General features: G+C 46.3%; 1 protein-coding gene across 4 annotated transcripts in view; it reads right to left on the bottom strand.

Moving 5' to 3' along the window:
- Positions 1–12,476: 12,476 nt before the first annotated feature.
- The window catches only part of FBXL16 (F-box and leucine rich repeat protein 16), a 60,635-nt gene continuing 52,798 nt past the window's right edge, over positions 12,477–20,313 (bottom strand). For all 4 annotated transcript variants that reach the window (XM_080982010.1, XM_080982009.1, XM_080982007.1 and 1 more), the window contains 4 exons: positions 19,272–19,780; positions 15,329–15,413; positions 13,828–13,891; positions 12,477–12,744 (listed from right to left, as the gene is read on the bottom strand). In XM_080982010.1, coding sequence (XP_080838136.1) covers positions 12,596–12,744; positions 13,828–13,891; positions 15,329–15,413; positions 19,272–19,780 — 807 coding nt within the window. In that variant the 3' untranslated portion in view covers positions 12,477–12,595. The remainder of the gene's footprint in view (positions 12,745–13,827; positions 13,892–15,328; positions 15,414–19,271; positions 19,781–20,313) is intronic.

The following is a 20,313-nucleotide window of genomic DNA, read 5'->3' as shown; positions in this document are numbered from 1 at the left end:
TGCTGTTGCTAGGATGGAGGCTCAGGAGGAGGGGAACAGGAGAGGGTGCTCAGAAAGTGTGTGCGTGTGTGTCACCTGAAGTATCTACCTCACTGCCCAATGATGGGGCTGGCCTGGGAATTCTCACACCCATGCACATGCAATTTACCAGAATGTGTGTTAGGGACAAGATTCATCCATCACCCTCTCAAGATGCTTCACATCTGGAAACCTGGCAGGGAAAGATGAACCCTGTGTAGAACGACAAATTTAGCACTGGCAAAATTTTAAGAAGGCACTTCACAAAAGGCCAAAACGGGTGGACACATTAGCCATAGTGGATTACTAGGAATAGGAATCGGAGAACAGGGGCAGCTTGATAGAGGCATACTCACTTTTGGGGGATTGTGGTAGAGGTTTGGGGGGGGGGCGGGATTGTAAATTTAAAAAACTTTCCTTAGTGTTGCACTTTAAATTGTTATAATCTGCCCTTGGACTTTAGGGTGAAGGATGGATAATACATCGTAGCAACAGCAGGAACAACAACAATGTTCCAGTGGGTCGTGTCTGATTTTGATCTGTGTGTGAGGAGGGCTGTGTGTGCACCATGTGGATTTTCTCCTTCCGATTCAAAATGTATTGGCGTTGCCTTGCTTTTAGATACTATTTTTCTCCCATAAATTTCTTTTTCACTAGCTAGCAATAACACAGTTTTATATCTGGAAAGCTCTTTGTGTCCCTCTCATGGCCCTTGGACTACTGCTCCAGGAGGCAGATTAAAGCAAAAAAATAAAATAAAATGCCTTGTGTGCATTCCCTTCATTGCCAGAGCTTCTTCAAGGTCACTCTCTCAATTATTACAGCAATTAAGGCCTCTTTAACAAATGTGGCATTAAAACAATGTCAATGCGTTTAGACTAATAAAGTCTTTAATGGGTTTGATATAATATTAACTAGGGGGAATGTGTCTGGCCTGTAAATGACAAAATGGCCAGACTCAATTATTCCATTGTCCCATTTTGACCTTCGGATCTATTTACATCTAATGAGCAGAAAATCACGGACCAGTCCCTTGGCTTATTGCTCTCCCACTTGAGGATCATGGGCAAGGTGGCCTTCGTTTGTGCATCGCAAAATGGGGAAATACTTCACACATGCACTTCCAGAAGACGAAACACATCTGCACAAAATGTGTGCATGCTAATTTATGCATATAGATGTATAGATTTGGAACTAATTGAATTCAATTTAAATAAAAATACTGTACAATCCATCTCATTGGGAAGGCTGTGAGCAGGTGCCCTGTGTGGTTGCTCAGTTTGCTCTCCAGATGTGAACTACTGACAGGTGACCTCAACACCCCTCCTGCCTTCCCTTCTTAAGAGTTTTTAAATATTGAAACAGGACCAGATGACCTTTCAAAGAGAGGACATTTTCATATCAAGGGACAGCCTCTCTAACAGGACACAATGAATGGTATTCAATTAAGTTTTACTTAGAGTAGCTAGAGTCCCCAGGATTCTTAAAGGGTGTAAGACTGTTAAAGGGTGTAAGAATGCCCCCCCCCCATGAAACATAGAAAGAAAGCTGCCTTATTTGCAGACTACAGTGGTACCTCGGGTTACATATGCTTCAGGTTACAGACTCCGCTAACCCAGAAATAGTGCTTCAGGTTAAGAACTTTCCTTCAGGATGAGAACAGAAATTGTTCTCTGGTGGCACAGTGGCAGCGGGAGGCCCCATTAGCTAAAGTGGTGCTTCAGGTTAAGAACAGTTTCAGGTTAAGAACGGACCTCCGGAATGAATTAAGTACTTAACCCGAGGGACCACTGTACTTATCTCTCCAAGGTTGCCTGCTGTAAATGATTCTTCAAGGTCTCAGGTGAAGACCAGGCGTTAAGATCCCTCCTCCAATCTCAGCTGTAGGAAGCATTGTTGCTGGGAACAACAATGCCCTCCAAATTTTGGACTCAAACTCCCAAGAGTCCCATCTGCATACCCAATAGTCGGGGATAATGGAGGCTGAGGTCCAAAAACACCTGGAGGGTCCCAGGTGTCTCATACCTCTCCTATAACTATTTTGTGTGTGAAAAGTAGTTAAAGGAATGGTTCTAACAATAAGACAGTACTCTAGTGAAACCGAACAAGCAGTGACAAGATCAGAGTTCTAATAAAGCGTACAGGAAGAGTGTGACGGTGTTCTCGAAAGACGGACTCACCCACACCATATATTTGAAACACATTTAACACACACAATCTCCCTCCAAAGAAACCTGGGAACTATAGTTTGTTAAGGGTGCTTGGAACTGTAGGTCTGTGAAGGGCCAACTGCAGTTTGCAGGATTCTTTGGCATAAGCTATGTGCTTTAAACATGCTAACAAATTTATGGTGTTTCCAGTAACTCACATATGTTATATCTCAGTACTGCTGTCCTCAAAACAGAAATGGGGAAGCCAAGCATGAGATAGATCATCCTGCTAAAGCTACCCATCAGGTTCATGGCAAAGGCCAAATCTGAACCAGAGACTTCCTGGCTCATAGCTCTCAGCCAGTCCACCGCAGCAGTCCTCACAGTTAAGATAATAAAAAGAGCCCTATGGGGTCAGACCAAAAGGTCCCTCTGCTCCACCATCCTGTTCTCACAATGACCAGATGCCAATGGGAAGCCTGGAAATGTGATCAATTATTTGCAGGAGAACATTATAGTTGTCCCAGAAAACGTGCCAACCTACTGTCATCTCAAAGCATAACATGGCAGAAAAAACTATGGCATCCACTTTCATTTAGTGACATAGCCTGCTTTGCCTGGGACTCGGCCACTGACTCCTCCACTGGGATGTTTCATTACAGTGCCTCCCTTGTCACCAATAATAATATGGTTGACTCCAGCAAGAGAAAGTGATTTCCTGGAAAATTCTGGTTCAATAATAAATCCTGATAGCACCCCTCTCCTTTAGAAGGAAAAAAAATAAATACACGCACAAACATCCTTTCTGAAGGCACTCTCTGCTCCATGGCTTCTTGTTCTGCACCCCCAACCTCAAACCTTCCTTGCCTCTCCCTCCCCATGAGAGTCTCAAGTGGGGCCATGGAAAACTCTGAACATTGTGGCGCAATTGACCCATGTGTTGTATCAGGTGAGAGCCAGGGCTGCTTGGCACATATAAACTCACAGAATTGTAGAGTTGGAAGGGACCATGAGGGTCCTCTAGTCCAGTACAGGAATATTTTGCCCAACATACAGTTCAAACACGTTTGTTTGTTTGTTTGTTTGTTTGTTTGTAGCTGTATATCTAAGATCAGGGATGTGGAACCTATGGCCTTCCAGGTGTTCTTGGACTCCAGCTCCCATTCAGGCCAGCTAGAATGGCCGATGGCCAGGGATGATGGAAACTGTAGACTAGCAACATCAGATAGGACACCGTTTCCCCATCTCTGCCTAAGATGCTCTGGATGTGCCCTTGAAAATGTGAACCATTTCATGACTAGGGATGGGCAAATCTGTCAGTTTCAGTTTCTCTCAGTTTCTCCTTTTTCCAGTCCTAATTTCAGTTCTCTACATTTCCACATCAGTTTCATTTTTAAAGTGCTCATGAAAACACACCAGCATTCTTTGTGTGGATTTATGCACATTTTAAAAACTGAATTGAATTTATCCTCCATCCCTCTATTTGCGGTGGGTAACTGAATGTGTGAAAGAGCTTCCACTGAAGAACACCCAGGTTACGGTAAAAGTGCTGCATGCAGTATTAGATATGTGGCAGTCCAATCACAAAGGGAGAAATGGAAAGCTGGTCCCACCCCAACAGCTCTGCGGAGGTCAGTTCCATTTGGCTCCTCTACTTACAGAATTTTAAGAACTGTTGCCTGAGTTTGCTTGTTTTCCTCTTCCCTCCATGTCCCCTTTCCCTTTTTGTTTGTATCTTTTAGGTTGTACGCCTGTGGGCAGGGACTGTCTTTTTTTTGTCATTGATCGCATGCAAGTTTCTCTGGGATACTTTTTGGATAAAGAGCAAAGCGGAAATGCTTTTAGATAAGCTGCCCGCTTGTTGCGTTCTGCAGGGGAGGCCCTGCTAGCAATTTGGCTGCCGAGTGAAGTTTTGGGAGCAGCGATGCACAACAGGGTGCTTTCTGTGGTGGCCCCTAAATTATTGAATGCTATCCCTTCTGGGCTCATCCCTGTATACCAGTGGTGTGCTGTGAAATTTTTCATAGGGGAACAATTAGAGACAGAGGCACTAGCTTGTGAGGGGTGGGGTGGGGTTAATGTCATACACTGTGATGTTGTGACGTCCTGATGTCACACACATGAGCATCGCACCTCCCTCTCGGGCTTTGGGAAGGAGGTGCCAGGGCTCTGACAGGAATGCTGGAGCCTTCCTGCCTCCTTCCAGAAGCTGGATGGGCTTTCGGAAGATGGCAGGATGGGTCCATCAGAACCTTGTGCCTCCATCCCTAAGCCAGGCAAAAGCTTCCCAGGCTTTGGGAAGGAGGCCCCAGGGGAACGTTTAGGGGACTAGCCTAGTCCCCTTAGTTCAATGGCCACATGCCACTGCTGTACATATTTTGACATAAGGTCAAGACCTCCATTTTGTACTGGCCTTTGGGTGTGGAAAATATTCTATGCAGTGTTGTTGTTTTTTCAGGGGGTACTCAAGGGTACGCAATACTGGCACCTCTTTTTGTTGTTGTTGTTGTTGTTGTTAAAAAGTGTGGCACTTACTGTAACAACTTCATGTTGAGTACTGGCACCTATTTTTCTAGAAAAAAACCACTGATTATATAGATTAATTGCATTGAGTTGTCTGTAACCACATATTGAAGGGCCACATACTGAAGGGCCTATGAAAGAACAAACAACCTGCTGTTAGAGCCATCAGCTGATGAATGCACATATGATTACTAGCTTGCAGTAGCACAGTGGTGGGCTTTTTCCACAGGTAGCACAGTTTTGTGGAACGCTCCTCTGCTGATATACGAGATGCCCCATCAGTATTGGCATTCCACTGGATCTTGAAGACACATCTGGCTAAACAAGCATTTCTCTGATCTCTCGCTTGAACCTCCTGCTTTAACTGCTTTGCTGTTTTAATGGGCTTGTTTTTGTTGTTGTTTGATTTTATTGGTGGCTGTTTATGTTAACGTTTTGATGATGTTGTTTTATCGTGTATCTTAATGATGTGTCTTTGTTTATTTTTATATTTTGTTTCACACTTGTAAATTACTTCGAAGCCACCTTGGCAATTAAGCTGCATTCAAATATATCAATCAATTAACTAAACACCTACCAGCTCTAAGATCTGCTGGCCTGTTGAATATTGTTATGAAGTAAGAACATTACATGAGTTTTTAAAGTTGATAGACGGAGAATCGAAAGTTTTCTCCTTTCCTTTTTTCTTCTCATCTTTATCTATTTTCTTTTAATTTTTATGTTAAAAATGCTTAATATTTATTTCTTTATACTTTTTCTTCTTTGTTCTTTCAAGCTTTAATAAAAATTCAAGGGAGGGGAAACAATCTGCTGGTTTCAATGGGATTAAAACAATTTAACTGCCTGGTTACCAGTGTAAACAATTCATAGGGTGAAAGAAAACTCCATTATAGGAATGTTCACCCTATTTCTATATTAGAGACAATGGGTTTTTTGCATCAGTGACCAGAGTTTTCCAATGACCCAAGCTTTGAGAAGCCTGAAGCTGGTAAAAATCAGATTCATTTCCCTTCATGCATTTATCATTGATCCAACATTCCCATCTACCAAGCTTCAGGAGAGTTCAAAGGGGGGGGGGGCAGCTCAAATTATGTGACTAGCAACCTCAGCTATGGCCCACAACAGACAAGAACCCCGACCCCAGTCCCACACTTACCCCACCCAAACCATCATGCACTTGGGGCAGGATGAGGAGGGCAGATTGAAAGAGCAGGAGGTTGTAAAACGTCATCTTAAAAAATAGCTTAAAGCTTTACAAAGATGTTATGGCAACGAAATTTTTTGTAATTAAAGTCCTGTTGTTGCTGTTTAAAAAAAGAAAGTGGTTGTCAAACCAAGTTTGTTTGTGTAAGTCCCATACAAATGAAAGAAGCCTGTGTGTGTCCAAACACATCCTTTGGAACGATGCAGGACCACTTTATCGCCAAGAACAGGAGGTCCATGGTCCATCCAGGACAGGTGGTTGCCTTTTGCTGTAATCCTGCCCAGGTGAGGTTTGCGTGGAGAAGCTGGGCCTCCATGCGGTGGCAGAGCTGAGCCAGTTGGTTGGCCCAAGTGGAGGGTTTATCGGATGATGATTGGTTGGGATGGATTTTTCCTGTTCACAGAAGATTCACAAACAAATTGAGTCTCCCCCCCCCAAGCCCATCCCTCTTCATGCAAAATGACCCGCAGCGCTTCAACCCTCCCCCCCTCCCCAAGCTCTTTGAACCCAGACATCTAGTTGGGGTGTATCAAATGGTAAACATGGAATATCTTTCTTCTCTGTGGTCTCCTAAGCACCCCCAATGAGCAGGGAGCAAACCCCACGGGGACTTGTTTCTGAGTAAAGATGCCTTGGAAATTTGTAAAACAGGTTGGATGTGGTTAGCATTAATCTCAGTGTATAGCAGGGCTTTTAAAGATGGTTTCATTACTTTTTTTTAGCTGCCTTGAGTCTCTTTGGAGAAATAGGTTGGGCAGAAATGTCTGAAATAAATAAACTAGGCCTGAATGGCTAAACAAGGGATGGAGAACCTGTGGATCTCCTGATGTTGCAGTGGCCATGCTAGCTGGGGCTGATGAGAGTTGCAGTCCAACAACATCTGGAGGGCCACAGGTTTACTAGCTCTCAGTTAATCTCATATTTATTTTACCTTATGTCTTTATCCAAACAAGCAGGGTGTTATGAAATGCTGCATGAGAGGGTTTTCCTTATTTATTTGTTTTTTGAAAAATGCAAATGATTCTTTTTTTAAAATGAATGAATGAATAACTGGATATAACCTTCCTCTAAATCAGCCTTTATGGATGGTGCCATCCAGAGGTTTTGAACTACAGTTTCCATCAAACCCAGCTGGTTGTAGTCCAGAACCTCTGAGATAATTTCTGGGAAATCCACAAAGAAAGGAAGCACTCTAGTTCTGCTAAGGAGATCTGCAGACATAGTTAGATCCCTGGCCAAGGATGATCAAAACACACACGAATTGCCATTGAATTTATAACCATCGAGCCAGAGTTCCAGGAGCACATGGGAACTCTTTCTCAACTGTGAGAAGGAAAGATTAGGTAGACTCCATCAACCTTTACTTTGGTTGGTTTACTAGTCACTCCCAATGGCTGTGCTGGATGGAACTGATGGGTCCAAAACACCTGGAAGGCGCTAAGTTGGGAAAATCTCCATTATACCTTTTGGTATAATATTCAGGGTCTTCTCGATAGGGTTTAATTTATAATAATCAAGCCATTGAGATATTGCAAATGGGTCATTGGCAATGGGTTTGGTTTTTACTTAATGGGTTTTCACCAGAAAGGTACAGCTGAATTAAATATGGGCTGGCAAGTTGATGTCGGTAACACTGTCTGGACTCCTGCATGCATGAAGAGCTCCAGATCCCACAAGAAACACCCATCTGGAAACACCTTTAGCTGGGGAGAAAGGTTTAATGTTCTGAGAAGGCACCAGCTGGAGCTTGTTCATCCTCTGTTCTCCCCTGCCAATATACAGTGATGACTGGTGCCCACCGGGGACTAGTGAGGCAGAAATCAGGGGAGTCCAACAGGAGGCAGAGCTAAAGCCAACTCATTCTAGTTTTGTCCCCGTCCTCCTACTCCCTGATGCATTCTGCAAGGGCAACACTGAGACTAAGGAGGAGGAAGCCAATAGACAGTGCTGGCACCTCCTGGGTTGCATGTGAGTAAGAAGGTAGGTGGGTGGAGACTGGCTGGGGGCAGACTGGGGTGGGTGCCCCACTCACCGTGATGGACAAGCCTCCACTGCCAATATATAAGGAGGAGGTGCAGCTGGGTTGGGAGAGGCCAGGGCTCAACGTAGGACTAAGAGCTGCTGCCTTTGAGGGCTAAAGGGAGGAGGAGGCTGTAGCAAACCAGACCTATCAGTTAACCTTGAAGAGGGAATGTTTAATGCTGGGCATGTTTAGCCTGGAGAAGAGGAGGTTAAGGGGTGATATGATAGCCATGTTCAAATATATAAAAGGATGTCACATAGAGGAGGGAGAAAGGTTGTTTTCTGCTGCTCCAGAGAAGCGGACACGGAGCAATGGATCCAAACTACAAGAAAGAAGATTCCACCTAAACATTAGGAAGAACTTCCTGACAGTAAGAGCTGTTCGACAGTGGAATTTGCTGCCAAGGAGTGTGGTGGAGTCTCCTTCTTTGGAGGTCTTTAAGCAGAGGCTTGACAACCATATGTCAGGAGTGCTCTGATGGTGTTTCCTGCTTGGCAGGGGGTTGGACTCGATGGCCCTTGTGGTCTCTTCCAACTCTATGATTCTATGATTCTATGATTCTAGGGAACTGCTTGCAGGGTATGTGGGAAAGCTACTGATAAGAGAAGCGAAGTTAACACCATAAATATGGGACAGAATTGTGAGGGGTTCTGCGACTAGAAAAGGGCGGGCAAATGCAGTGCTTGCTATGTGTGATGCAAAGAGTCTCAGGCTTTCTCCTGGAGGACCCCACCGGGACCACTTCATGCAGTAGTAGAGCTCTGAGGATAACACTGAACCTAAACAGAGCTCTAAAAACTGAGAGGAAGGCAGTGAGTAATCTCATAGCTGCCAAAAAGAAAGAAAGAAAGTTGCTCTGTATATTTTTGAAAACCTTTGATCCGTACATCTTTTAAAAGATGAATGAAATAATAGATAGTCGTACAGTGGGGAGAGAGGGATGAGCAGGCAGTGGGAGATGGGGTGGGAGACTGTCCTCCTTTAGTGAGCAGTATCAATATAAAATGCATTACTAGTGCTGGAGCTGAATCCTCGGCTCAAATTAAGCCCCAGCGCAGTGATAATGCTGGGAAGACTCAACAGAGGTAGGGCTGGACAGTGCCTGTGGTCTCTTTCTGCTGGTATTGGGGATGATGGCTTAGCTGCAGGAAGAACGATGGGGACATTAGAATCAGAGGCCGCTTCTTCGGCATCACACATTCCTGTTTTTCCAAGCCACAAACTGGAGGAATATTGTTGTTTGGCGGTGGCTGGTGCCCATTGGGACTGGTGGGGCAGAAGGCAGGGAGGTCAACAGTAGGTGGCGCCAGAGCTAATGGCAGGCAGAGCCAACTAGTTCTACTTTTGCCCCCATCTTCCTGCCTGCTGGGTTCTACAAGGGCAACACAGGAGGGGGAAGTTGACAGGCAGTGCCACCTGCTGGACTGGTTGTAAGAAAGAAGGCAGGCATGTGAAGGCTGGCTGAGGGCAGACTGAGGTTGCCCTAATGGACCTGCCACCACAAAACCGTAATGAGAAGGCCACCAAAACACCATGAATAGGAAATGGCACAGTGTGTAGTAAAATATCTGGGGCTGGCCCAGAGCAATAGGTCAGCTATCATCAACCTGGCACACTCCAGGTGTTTCAAACTACAACTCCCATCAGCCCCAGCCAGCGCCAGGCGGGGAGGGCGGCAATAGGCAGTGCAGGTGGTTGCTTTGGGTGTTGGACTTCCAAGCGAGCCAGGTTAATTCGGGCAAAAGCCACTAGGGGGAGCTTAGACCTCATTTCCCTAACCTTTGGGACAATGTTGCCTGGGTTGCGTGTACCATTTGCAACATCCCCTTTCTCTGCCTCTGAAGAACAGGACGCAACAGGCAATCAGCATCCATTCCTGCCCCTTTGCTTGTCCCGCCTGGGTGGAAAAAGGAAACAGGGCTGCAAACACCTGGAAAACCCGCAAGGAGGGCACACACTTGCCCCATGCAACAAGATGCAAGAAGAGAGGCAGAAAAAGTCTTCTGAGCCCTCCCTGAAAAATCCCTCCTCTCATTTCTGCAGATACACGGCACAAATCATGGCTTACATCCCTCAGTGCAATCCTAAGCATGCTTAGTCTGAAGTAAGGCCCACCATGTCCAACAGGTCTTACTCCCAGGTAAGGGTGCACAGGACTGCCACCGTGGCGACTTGGGTTAGCCTGCGGACACACACTTGCACCATCCAGTGAAATTGGAAGTAGCTTCTCTTTCTACCATTCCCCAAAAGGAGAAGGAGAGAAGCCTTTGCTGTTTGGAGGCAAGCTTCCTCCCTTTCCTTCCAAAGCAGTGAATCGGCCAGAAGGGTGTGTGTGTGTGTGTGTGTACAGGTGCTAGAGCGAGCGGCAATGGCAAGCGAGCATTGCTCATCAATAAAGCAGCGGCTCTAGCTGTCCCGACAGGAGATCCCACCACCAGGATACAACGCGTCCTAGCTGCTTCAGAGGTGCCTGTCCAGATCCTGTAGCTAGCTGTGCCTCTTTGGGGTGGATCTCCATGGTAGCTTGCAGCAGGGGTAGGTGGATGGTTGGGAGTGGAGTGCCTGAGTTATTGAGGTTGCCCTCCAGCACCCAAGGGCCAACAGAGCCCCAAAAGGACTTTGAAAAGCTACCAAGCAATGTTTAAAAAGAAGTCAAGGATCATCAAGCAATGGCCAGCCCGATCCTTGACCCAGGAGAGGGCAGGGCAATAGACTCTGGAGTAGGGATGGGTAAACCTATCCATTTTGGTTTCTCAGTTTCCCAGTCTTAAACTGAGTTCTCCACATTTCCACACCGGTTGGCGTCTCTTCCATTAAAAAGCCATCATGAAAACTCACCAGTATTTTCTTTAGTGTGAATTCTTCCTAATATACACTTTTTTTTTTTTGCGAAGCAGTTTTCCTTGCTTTAATAAATTTTCCTACGTTATTTTCACTAACAAATGCATTGTTATGCACTCTTCACCCCAGTAAATGCATATTTAATTTGCACATTTACTTGGCTGTGGAACTGCATTGCAAAATTCAGAGAAGTGCGAAGGAGGGCCCTAGTTTTGGTTTGCGTATCATTACAGAAAGTGTGGATTAGGTAGATTCGTATTCGAACACAAACTGAATTGAATCTCTCCCTCACCCCTACTCCGCATTGCCCACTTCGGTTGGCAGGGTTGCGTAAGGAAAGGAAGGAACTTGTGTGTAAGCAGGTGGTTTGCGGGAAGTTCAGGGAAGGAGATGCCTCCATCTCCTCTGGGCGGAAGCAGAAGACACAGCTGAAAAATCCCTGTGCATCAGTAAATGGAACGTGGATGGAAATACAAAGCCACGGCAGCTTTACACTGGAACAGACAAGCCGAGCCCGGGGTCAAGGCTGCTGCCCACAGCCCTGCCCAAGACGAAGCAAAATCCAGAGTCTACCTTACCACAATACGGAAGCAAGCGAGCATGCAAAAGCTGCGGGTTTGTTCCGAAGAGAGGAAGAAGAGAAGAAGGAGAAAAAACCCTTCATCATTAGCAAAATAATAATAATAATAATTTCTTAAAAAACCCAGAGGGAGGCAGATGGCTGTCTGCCAAGCATGGCATGACCTTAGGGTCAGCCGGGATTGTTCAGATGACTGTTTGTTAAATCCATTTCCTGGGAAACGTTTGCTCCTTGGTTTGCTCTCTTCATGTGAAGATGACTTACAGTCAATACACCAGCTTTTGCCTGTGGGAGCACCCATCCACCCCGGTCTCCCAAGAGTCACAGGGACAAGGCTTTCTTTCACAGCGTTGATCGGTTTGCTTATTCTATCATTTTCTTCCCTCCCTTGTCTCCTCCTATAAACACTTCATTGCAGCGTCCCATTCTTGGAATCCAGAGGTGCAACGCAACACGCATCCCTAATCGCTCCATTATTCATCCTTAACCGACTTTCCTCTATCTCTTTTCTTCAGCTTTCCACCTCTACCTCGAACGACGCCGACTGTTTCAACCGAAGGCTCGGCCATCCAGAATCCATACCTGGGAAGGCCATCAAGGGGGTCTCTCTCCCCTTATTCTTGCATTACAACCCACCCAAGACTGGGCAGGGGGGACACAGGCGAACCTCTACCCACCAGCACTTGGCCGGAAACCACTTTTGATCCAGCACTGAGCGGCAGCAGCTTTTGCCACCAACTTGCCAATCTGCCACAGCGGTTTCTTGTTTCTTTCCATATACCACTTTGTTTGTTTTTCATTTGTGTTTTTTTTTTGTTTGTTTTTTTGTTTTTTTTAAGCATCGTTATTTTTTTTCAAAAATTAAGATTTCAGGACAGATCACTACAAGGAAGACGGGAGGTGATGGAGGCATGGGGATTTTACAAACTTGAGGAGGGATTTCTTCCAAGTTGCCACTGCCACGGCTTCATGGGACGTGGACGCACATGCAAAGTGCGCTGGTCATTCATACGCATGATCTAACTCTTGGCTTATGATTTGCCACACGTTGCGTTGATCTCTCTCTCTCTCTCTCTCAGTGTACATGTGAGTGCATGTGTGGTTTATAAGTCACAGCATCTCTCCCGGAAAAGAAAATATATATATAGATATATTAAATGAATAAATAAAACCATGACTCTGATTGGTTGGTCAGTGCTGGGTTGGGATTGGAGGACCTGGCTCCAGACGATGGTCAGATTCTTCCAGGGAGCGGCTTACTCGATCACCATGCAACGGGGCAAGTGTTGGGAAAAATATTTGAAAAGCTCTGGAGTGGCCCCTGGACAATTTGTTAACTCGAGTTCTTCTAAGTCTTGAAGCTGGACGAGGCCCGAGAGCCCAGTTGTGGTCAGGAGAGGACAGCCTGGAAAGACCAAAATCAGAGAGCACCCCATGAACAAGAAACAACTCATTCAGATGACCACAACTTACAGCAAGCAAGGCTAACAATGGTCACATTCACACGTCACATTTAAAGTACTCTGATACCACTTTTAATAGCCCCCTGCAAAGTGGGATTAACTGTGAAACCACTCTGGGAAGTGTAGTTCCAGGAAGGGAACAGGGGCCTCCTAACAACGCTCAGCAGCTCCCAGAAATCTTTGGGGGAAGCCATGCCTGTTCAAAGTAGTGTCATAGTGCTTTACATGTGTGGTGTTAATGTGGCCTCAGAAGTCATCCCCATTGAATTCAGCTGAAGCTAACCTAGGGACACGCAAATTCGTTAGTTTTGGTTTCTCTCGGTTTCTCATTTCTCTAGCCTCAAGTTCAGTTCTCCACATTTCCAGACTAGTTCATGATTCTTTTAAAAAAGTTAGCATGAAACTGCATCAGTATTTTAGTGCAAATTTATCCTAATATACACATTTTATGCAATTTGGCCGGTTACACATTTTTGTATGCCATTTCCTTGAACACAATGCATTTTTATAATATTATTTTCACAAATATAAGTGTTTTAATAGACATTTTACCTCAGTTGTATGCATTTTTGCGCACATTATTGTCGTTCTCATGAGGCAATGCAGCCCTTCGGCCAGGCTTCCTCAACCTTGGCCCTCCATATGTTTTTGGCCTACAACTCCCATGATCCCTAGCTAGCAGGACCAGTGGTCAGGGATGCTGGGAATTGTAGTCTCAAAACATCTGGAGGGCAGAGGTTGAGGAAGCCTGCCTTAGGCAGAAAAGGGTTTCCTGCCTCTGAAGTAAAATGACCAAAGAAATGAGTATTATCAATTCCCTTTTGCCACTTTCAGCTCTCTGGGGAGAGGGTGAGGTAGTGTGTAATCCCTAGCCAAAGTTTCCCTTATTTTCCTTTTGCCCTGCCCCCACCCCACACAAAAGAATGTGGTGACAGTGTTTGTATGAATGAGTTTCTCAGCAAAGTGGTGGGTTCAAATGGATTCATGACATGCATCAGAAAATTTCCCCTTAGTTTGGCTCTCACCAGCAACAGACAAAAGGCGTAAACTTCTCATTCCCAGCAGATGCTTCAGGCCAAAATCTTGAACCTGAAACAGGAGAGAAGGAGGGAGGATTTGTGAGCCTGAATTGCTATTCCTTGAGAAGCAAGTGGGTTAAGTCTGTTAACTATGCTCGTTTTTAAGACCTGAAGTCTTGCTAATATGGGGGTATTCTATTGGCACGGGTGCCAACTGTGAAATGACCATAGCTGTCAACTTTTCCCTTTTCTTGTGAGGAATCCTATTCGGAGTAAGGGAATTTCCCTTAAAAAAAGGGAAAGGTTGACAGCTATGGAAATGACCTTTCTAGAGAAGTCTGGGGCAACCTTTGGCCCTTCAGATGTTGCTGAACTACAGCTCCTATCAGCCCTGGACACTGGCCATGCATGCTGGGGATTATGGGAGTTGTAGTTCGGTAACAACTGTAGAGCAGAAGGTTCCCTACACCTGGTCTAGGCAGACATAATGGTGGCCTTGAAAGGTCTGAATGGCTGTTAGGTGGAAGATGGAGCAGACCGGTTCTCTGTTACTGCAGATGACAACATTAGGAGAAACTTCCTGATGGCTAGAGCTGTTCAGCAGTGGAACACTCTGCTTCAGGAAGCAGGGGGCTCTCGATGACTTGAGATCTAGCAGCAGAGGCCTACCCAAAGATACCGCAGTTGCATCCTGTATTGTAGATCTTACACTGAGAAAGAAATTGGACCAGATGACCAACTCTATGTCTGTCCGTATTTTCATCAACGAAATATTGGAGCGGTGGAGGCCGGTCCATTTGGGAAAATAGGGCACTGTCCCACCAGCCTCAGTCTGCCCTCAGCCAGCCCCCACCTGTCTGCCTTCATACCTACAGCCCATCCAAGATGTGGCACTTGCTGTCAACTTCCTCCTCCTTAAGTCTCGGTGGTTGCCCTTGTAGAACTCAGCAGGGAAAAGGATGGAGACAAAACTAGAATTAGTTGGCTGTGCCTGTCATTGGCTCTGGCTACTCCCAATGGGCACCAGCCATCACCGTTGTCAGTCCTTCAAATAGAGGACTCACCTCCCCAAAGGTGAGGCTCCAGGACAACCTGAAGCTCCAGAATATTGTCATTTGCCCACTGACCTGGCAGCTGCCACCACTTGCCAGCTGTTGGGGGAGAGAGCAGGAAGCAGGGATTGCTTAAAGGGAGACCCCTGGAATCTTTCCCACCTCCCCAACCTCTTTATAGCCTCTGCCAACAGATTGAAGGAACCAGGCTGTTCTTTCCCCATTACCAGAGGATTCTTGGGGACTGCCCAAGAGATTTTGCCCCTTGAAGACAAGGTGGCATCCCACCCTGCTTTCCACACACAGAAGCTGGCTAGAGCTGCTATTGAATTGTACTTCAAGCCTAACAAAGAAAGTCATGTCAGGAGGAGAGCTGCCCCTGTTGCCCCTCAACATTTGCCGCCAGAGGCACTTGCACCAGTCTATTAGTAGGGCCCGCCCTATCTATTACCTACCTGGCAGCACCAACGGAGGTATAAGTTCCTAAGAGATGACATGGTGGACAAGTAACTGAGCCCGGTATCTGTGATCCGCACACACCTGCAGAAGAGTTGGGAAAATCACAACTGTTAGGAGGAAAGCATGAGCAATAGGAGCAAGGGGAAAGGGGGAACTTCTCAACTGCCCAGTCCCTTTTTATTATTGATATAAAGTAGCAGTATAATTGATGTTTTTAAATGCCTTTTTAATGCTGAGATGAGTAATGTATGGATTCCATATTTTGAGAGCTGGAATATTAGAAAATGTACCATAATACAAATAAAATAAAATAAATAAATAATTCTATATAATCTATATCTATCTTTTGAAGAGTTGTTTCTCTGTTTGCTCCGTGTCTGGACAGCTCTTAATATATTCTAACCCAATTTTGCAGGATGGATTCTTCAATCAAGGAGCAGGTTTCATCTGTGTTTGGATAAAGTTGGAAGCCATTTGGAATCAAGATGGTGGGCCACACCTTTCAAAACTGTACTGATCTTAACAACTGATTTCAAAACTGAATCAACATTTTCCCCCTTAGAATTCCCTAGCGAAGCCAAATATGAGGCTGCCAGTGTGATATAATTCAATAGATTTTATTTATATGATGTATGATGCTGTTGATGAATATAATACCTATATGTACTAAGTACTGTATGTGCTGAAATACTGTATGCACCATATTTTTTAATATTAGTAATACTAGATACAATTTTTAAAAAGCTGGAGCAGCAGGCATGGGGGGGGGGAGAAAGCAGGGGACCTTTTGATGGTACAGTTTCTAAAACCATCAGGTTGTATCAAATGTTAGTTCTACTCAGAGTTATGTCTATTAATTGCAACGAGTGTACTCTGAGTAAAACTTAGTTGGCTACATTCCAGCCTTTCCAAATGTGTTGCCATGAAAACCTGGGCAATGTGCATTTTAAAACAAATTGGCACCACATTTTTAATGAAACACCAATAAAATGAACAGCAGCAGTTGTCAGAGGACCAAACTAGACTAGGCATTAAATGCATGTATGCATTGCTATGCATTTTGTACTGGAAGGAACCTGGGGGATGAGGCAGGGGGGTGTTTCTCGGTGACGTCAGAGTGGACAGCCAATCAGTGCTGTGCACTTTGAAGCTTTCAGAACTGTGTCGCCCAACCCTCTTCCTAAGAGCTCCATTCTGGAGAAGCACAAGTGCATTTTGAGCTGACTACTTAGGAGGCATCTCCACATCCAGAACAGCTTCCAGATGAGGACTTAAATTTGGAGACAGGTCTTGGAGAAATTGCACATGGGTTATTGGCAAAAGGCTTTTTAAAAATCAGATTTTCTTCTAAAAAGGTAAATCCAGATTAACTTGGTGGCGAGGGCATACAAAAGTTGGCATTTTGATGCCAACGATTCCATGTTGACAGTGGCATGATTAAGGAGCACCCATCACCCCAAAACAGGTCTCTTTCAGGTGTCCTTTTTATTGTGCATTCATGATTATTTGTGCTCATGATGTTTGTGGGATGGTCACACGTGATCCTACATTCAAGACTGTTTGCACCCGTAGAACCTTTGGGGCAGCCATACTGCTTCATTTCCAGGTAGCACATATCCTGCAACTTCCTTGTTGGCTTTGCTCTGCTTCCATAGTCAAAGGCATTGTGCTCCTGAATACCAGTTTTCGGAAGCTCCAAAAGAGGAGGGTGCTCTTGTCCTGCTCACAAGTTCCCACAGGCATCTGGTAGGCCACTGGGGGAACAGGATGTTGGACTTGGACCACTGGTCTCATCTAGCATTTGTGTGGTGTAGTGGTTAAGAGCAGTAGACTCGTAATCTGGTGAACCAGGTTCGCTTCTCCGCTCCTCCACATGCAGCTGCTGGGTGACCTTGGGCCAGTCACACTTCTTTGAAGTCTCTCAGCCTCACTCACCTCACAGAGTGTTTGTTGTGGGGGAGGAAGGGAAAGGAGATTGTTAGCCGCTTTGAGACTCCTTAGGGTAGTGATAAAGCGGGATATCAAATCCAAACTCTTCTTCTTCTCTTCTTATGTTCAAAGGATCATTGGATTCTGCCTTACTCCAAGTCAGACAACTGGTCCATCTAGCTCAGTGTTGTCTATACTAACTGGCAAAGACTCTCCAGGATTCCAGACAGGGTTGTTTCCTATCTGGAGATGCCACAATGTTCTGGGGTGGGTGGGGAGCCGTTGCCTCACTTTTGTTGCACTTCTGTACAGGAATAATGTGGTGGCATTGGAGAAGCACCACAGAACAGCTAAGCAAGCAGAATAAACTTACCACAAACACCCTATGATTGTGTCAAGCACATGTTGTGGAATACACATGCTACAGTCTGGAGAGACCCACAGATTCTCTGCATGTGCTAGGATAACTCACAAGGGGGCAGCATTGAATTAGAGAAGCCTCATTGACTGTGTAGTCCATAGACTGAGGGGAGGGCCTTTCCGGATGCCCAGAGATCAGAAGCTACACACAAAACTGGTACCTGAAGTTATGGGTGGGGAGGCAGCTGAGACAATTAGTGCCTTGGCATAACTGGAGCCAGCCTGGTGCAGTTGTTAGGATGCCAGGCCAGGACACAGAAGAAGAGGGTTCAAATTAGCCCTGAAGCTCATTGGTGGGCTTTGGGCCAGTCAGCATCTCTCAGCCTCACCTACCTCACAGGGTGGTTGTGAGGATAAAACAAGAAGTATATAGTCCACCATGAGCTTATTGGAGGAAAGGTGGGCTAGAAACATAAAGACGTTGCACCAGCAGGGTCATCTACAGCAGCAAGTGGAAATGAGCCACAGGTGTTTGGAGATCAAGGCGAGAACATTGTTCCTTGAGGCACTGCAGTTCCCTGGAAACCCCTTGGTCTCATGGTGACCAAGCTGCATTGCAGGCAGATAGACAGCTGCCTCATTGTATCGATCAGGCCACTGCTCCACCCAGCTCAGTACTTGTCTACAATGACTGGCAGTGGCTCTCTAGGGTTTCAGGCAAGAGGGCATTCCCAGCCCTACCTGGAGATGTTGGGAATTGAATCTGAGACTTTGTGCATGCTAAGCAGGTGCTCTACCCCTGAGCTATGGGCCACCCCTGGTCCCCACCTTGCCTGCTCTGACTCTGCCCTATCAGCAAGTGTCTCTGCTGCAATCAGCTTCCCCTGAGCCTTGAGTTACGAGGGGAGAAACTGCTGCACAGACGTCTCTCCTTGTTTTGCCCCTCTGGAAATAGGCCCAGCCCATTTTAAACCGCACCATTAGCTTCTAACCCTTTCAGCGGTTCTCAACCTGTGGGTCCCTAGATGTTGTTGGACTACAACTCCCATCATCCCTGAGTTCTGGCCTTGCTAGCTAGGGATGATGGGAGTTGTAGTCCAACAACATCTGGGGACCCACAGGTTGAGAACCGCTGCAGATTGTTGTGTGTCTGTGCTAGAACCAAGCCCTAGGGTTGTAGGAAGCCATTTAGCTCAGTATTGTCTACACCAGGGGTTGTCAACCTGTTACCTACTGCCCACTAGTGAGCGTTTCAGGATTCTAGGTGGGTGGTAGAAGCTGAATCCTCCTTCCATCGAACACTGGTGGGCGGTATGGAAATTTTACCATCAAGAAAGATGCATTAGTGGGCGGTAGGTATAAAAGGTATAAAAAGGTTGACTACCCCCAGTCTACACTAACCAGCAGCAGATCTCCAGACTTTTCAGACAGGGGAAACATTCCTACCTGGAGGTGATGAGTATCAAACCTAAGACCTTCTGCATGCCAAGCAGGTGCTCTGCCACTGATCTATACGGCCTGGTTTCTGAGCTCAGCCGAGGCCTGGCAAGATATTTCTCCACTGCTGCATAGCCATTTCTCGGCAGATCACACTTCAATCCTCCATCCCATCCTCTGTGAAACTTCAAGAGGGCTCAGTTCTCTACCTACCTATCAAGGACCAGCTCCTCCAGCTTGTGCAGGTCACAGGCAATGTACTCCAAGGCCATGTCTGTGATCCGAGGACACCATGACAGGTCCAAGCTTCGGAGTTTGCGGAGGTTCTCTGCCACCAGCTCCACGCCATCGTCCGTCACCTTAGAGCAGCCAGAGAGGCTGAGGACACTCAGGTTAGGGAGGCTGTGCACCATGTTGACCACCCCGTGGTTTGTGATCTCCCAGCAGGAGTTCAGGCGGAGGGTGTGGGTTGTGTAACCCTGCTTGGCAGTGAAGTAGGCTAGGGCCGTGTCCGTCACATGATAGGCTTGGAGATTCAGCTCGGTCAAGTTGGGCAGCAGCTGGGAGATGGCGGCAATGGCGTCGTCGGCCACGTTGATGCAGTCGCTGACGCTCAGGGAAGTGATGCGGGCATTCAGGCTCGACCAGAGGCCAGCTTCGGTGAAATCATTACAGCCGGACAGTTCCAGCCGCAACACCCCTTGCATCTGTTCCAACATGACCTGAGAAAGGGAAAACACAGATTTCATTTTGGGGGAGGGGATCATAGAGTGGCAAAGCTGGAAAGGACATTAGAAATCGTCTAAGCCAGGGATCAGCGGGCATCAGGCTTGTGGGTGGAGACAGAGGTGTAGTAGTCTGAGGTCACCTAGGGTTAGGTAAAGGTAAAGGTACCCCTGACCATTTGGTCCAGTCGTGACCGACTCTGGGGTTGCGGCACTCATCTCACTTTATTGGCCGAGGGAGCCGGCGTACAGCTTCCGGGTCATGTGGCCAGCATGACTAAGCCGCTTCTGGTGAACCAGAGCAGCGCACGGAAACGCCGTTTACCTTCCCGCCGGAGCGGTACCTATTTATCTACTTGCACTTTGATGTCCTTTCAAACTGCTAGGTTGGCAGGAGCAGAGACCGAGCAACGGGAGCTCACCCCATTGCGGGGATTCAAACTGCCGACCTTCTGATTGGCAAGTCCTAGGCTCTGTGGTTTAACCCACAGCGCCACCCATGTCCCTGGATAGAGAAACACATGTAAAAA

Source organism: Podarcis pityusensis (genome assembly GCF_964106645.2).
Source record: "Podarcis pityusensis genome assembly, chromosome: 14".
Taxonomy (NCBI): Eukaryota; Metazoa; Chordata; class Lepidosauria; order Squamata; family Lacertidae; genus Podarcis; species Podarcis pityusensis.
Note: the sequence above shows the minus strand (reverse complement) of the source record. Positions and strands in the feature narration are given on the sequence as shown.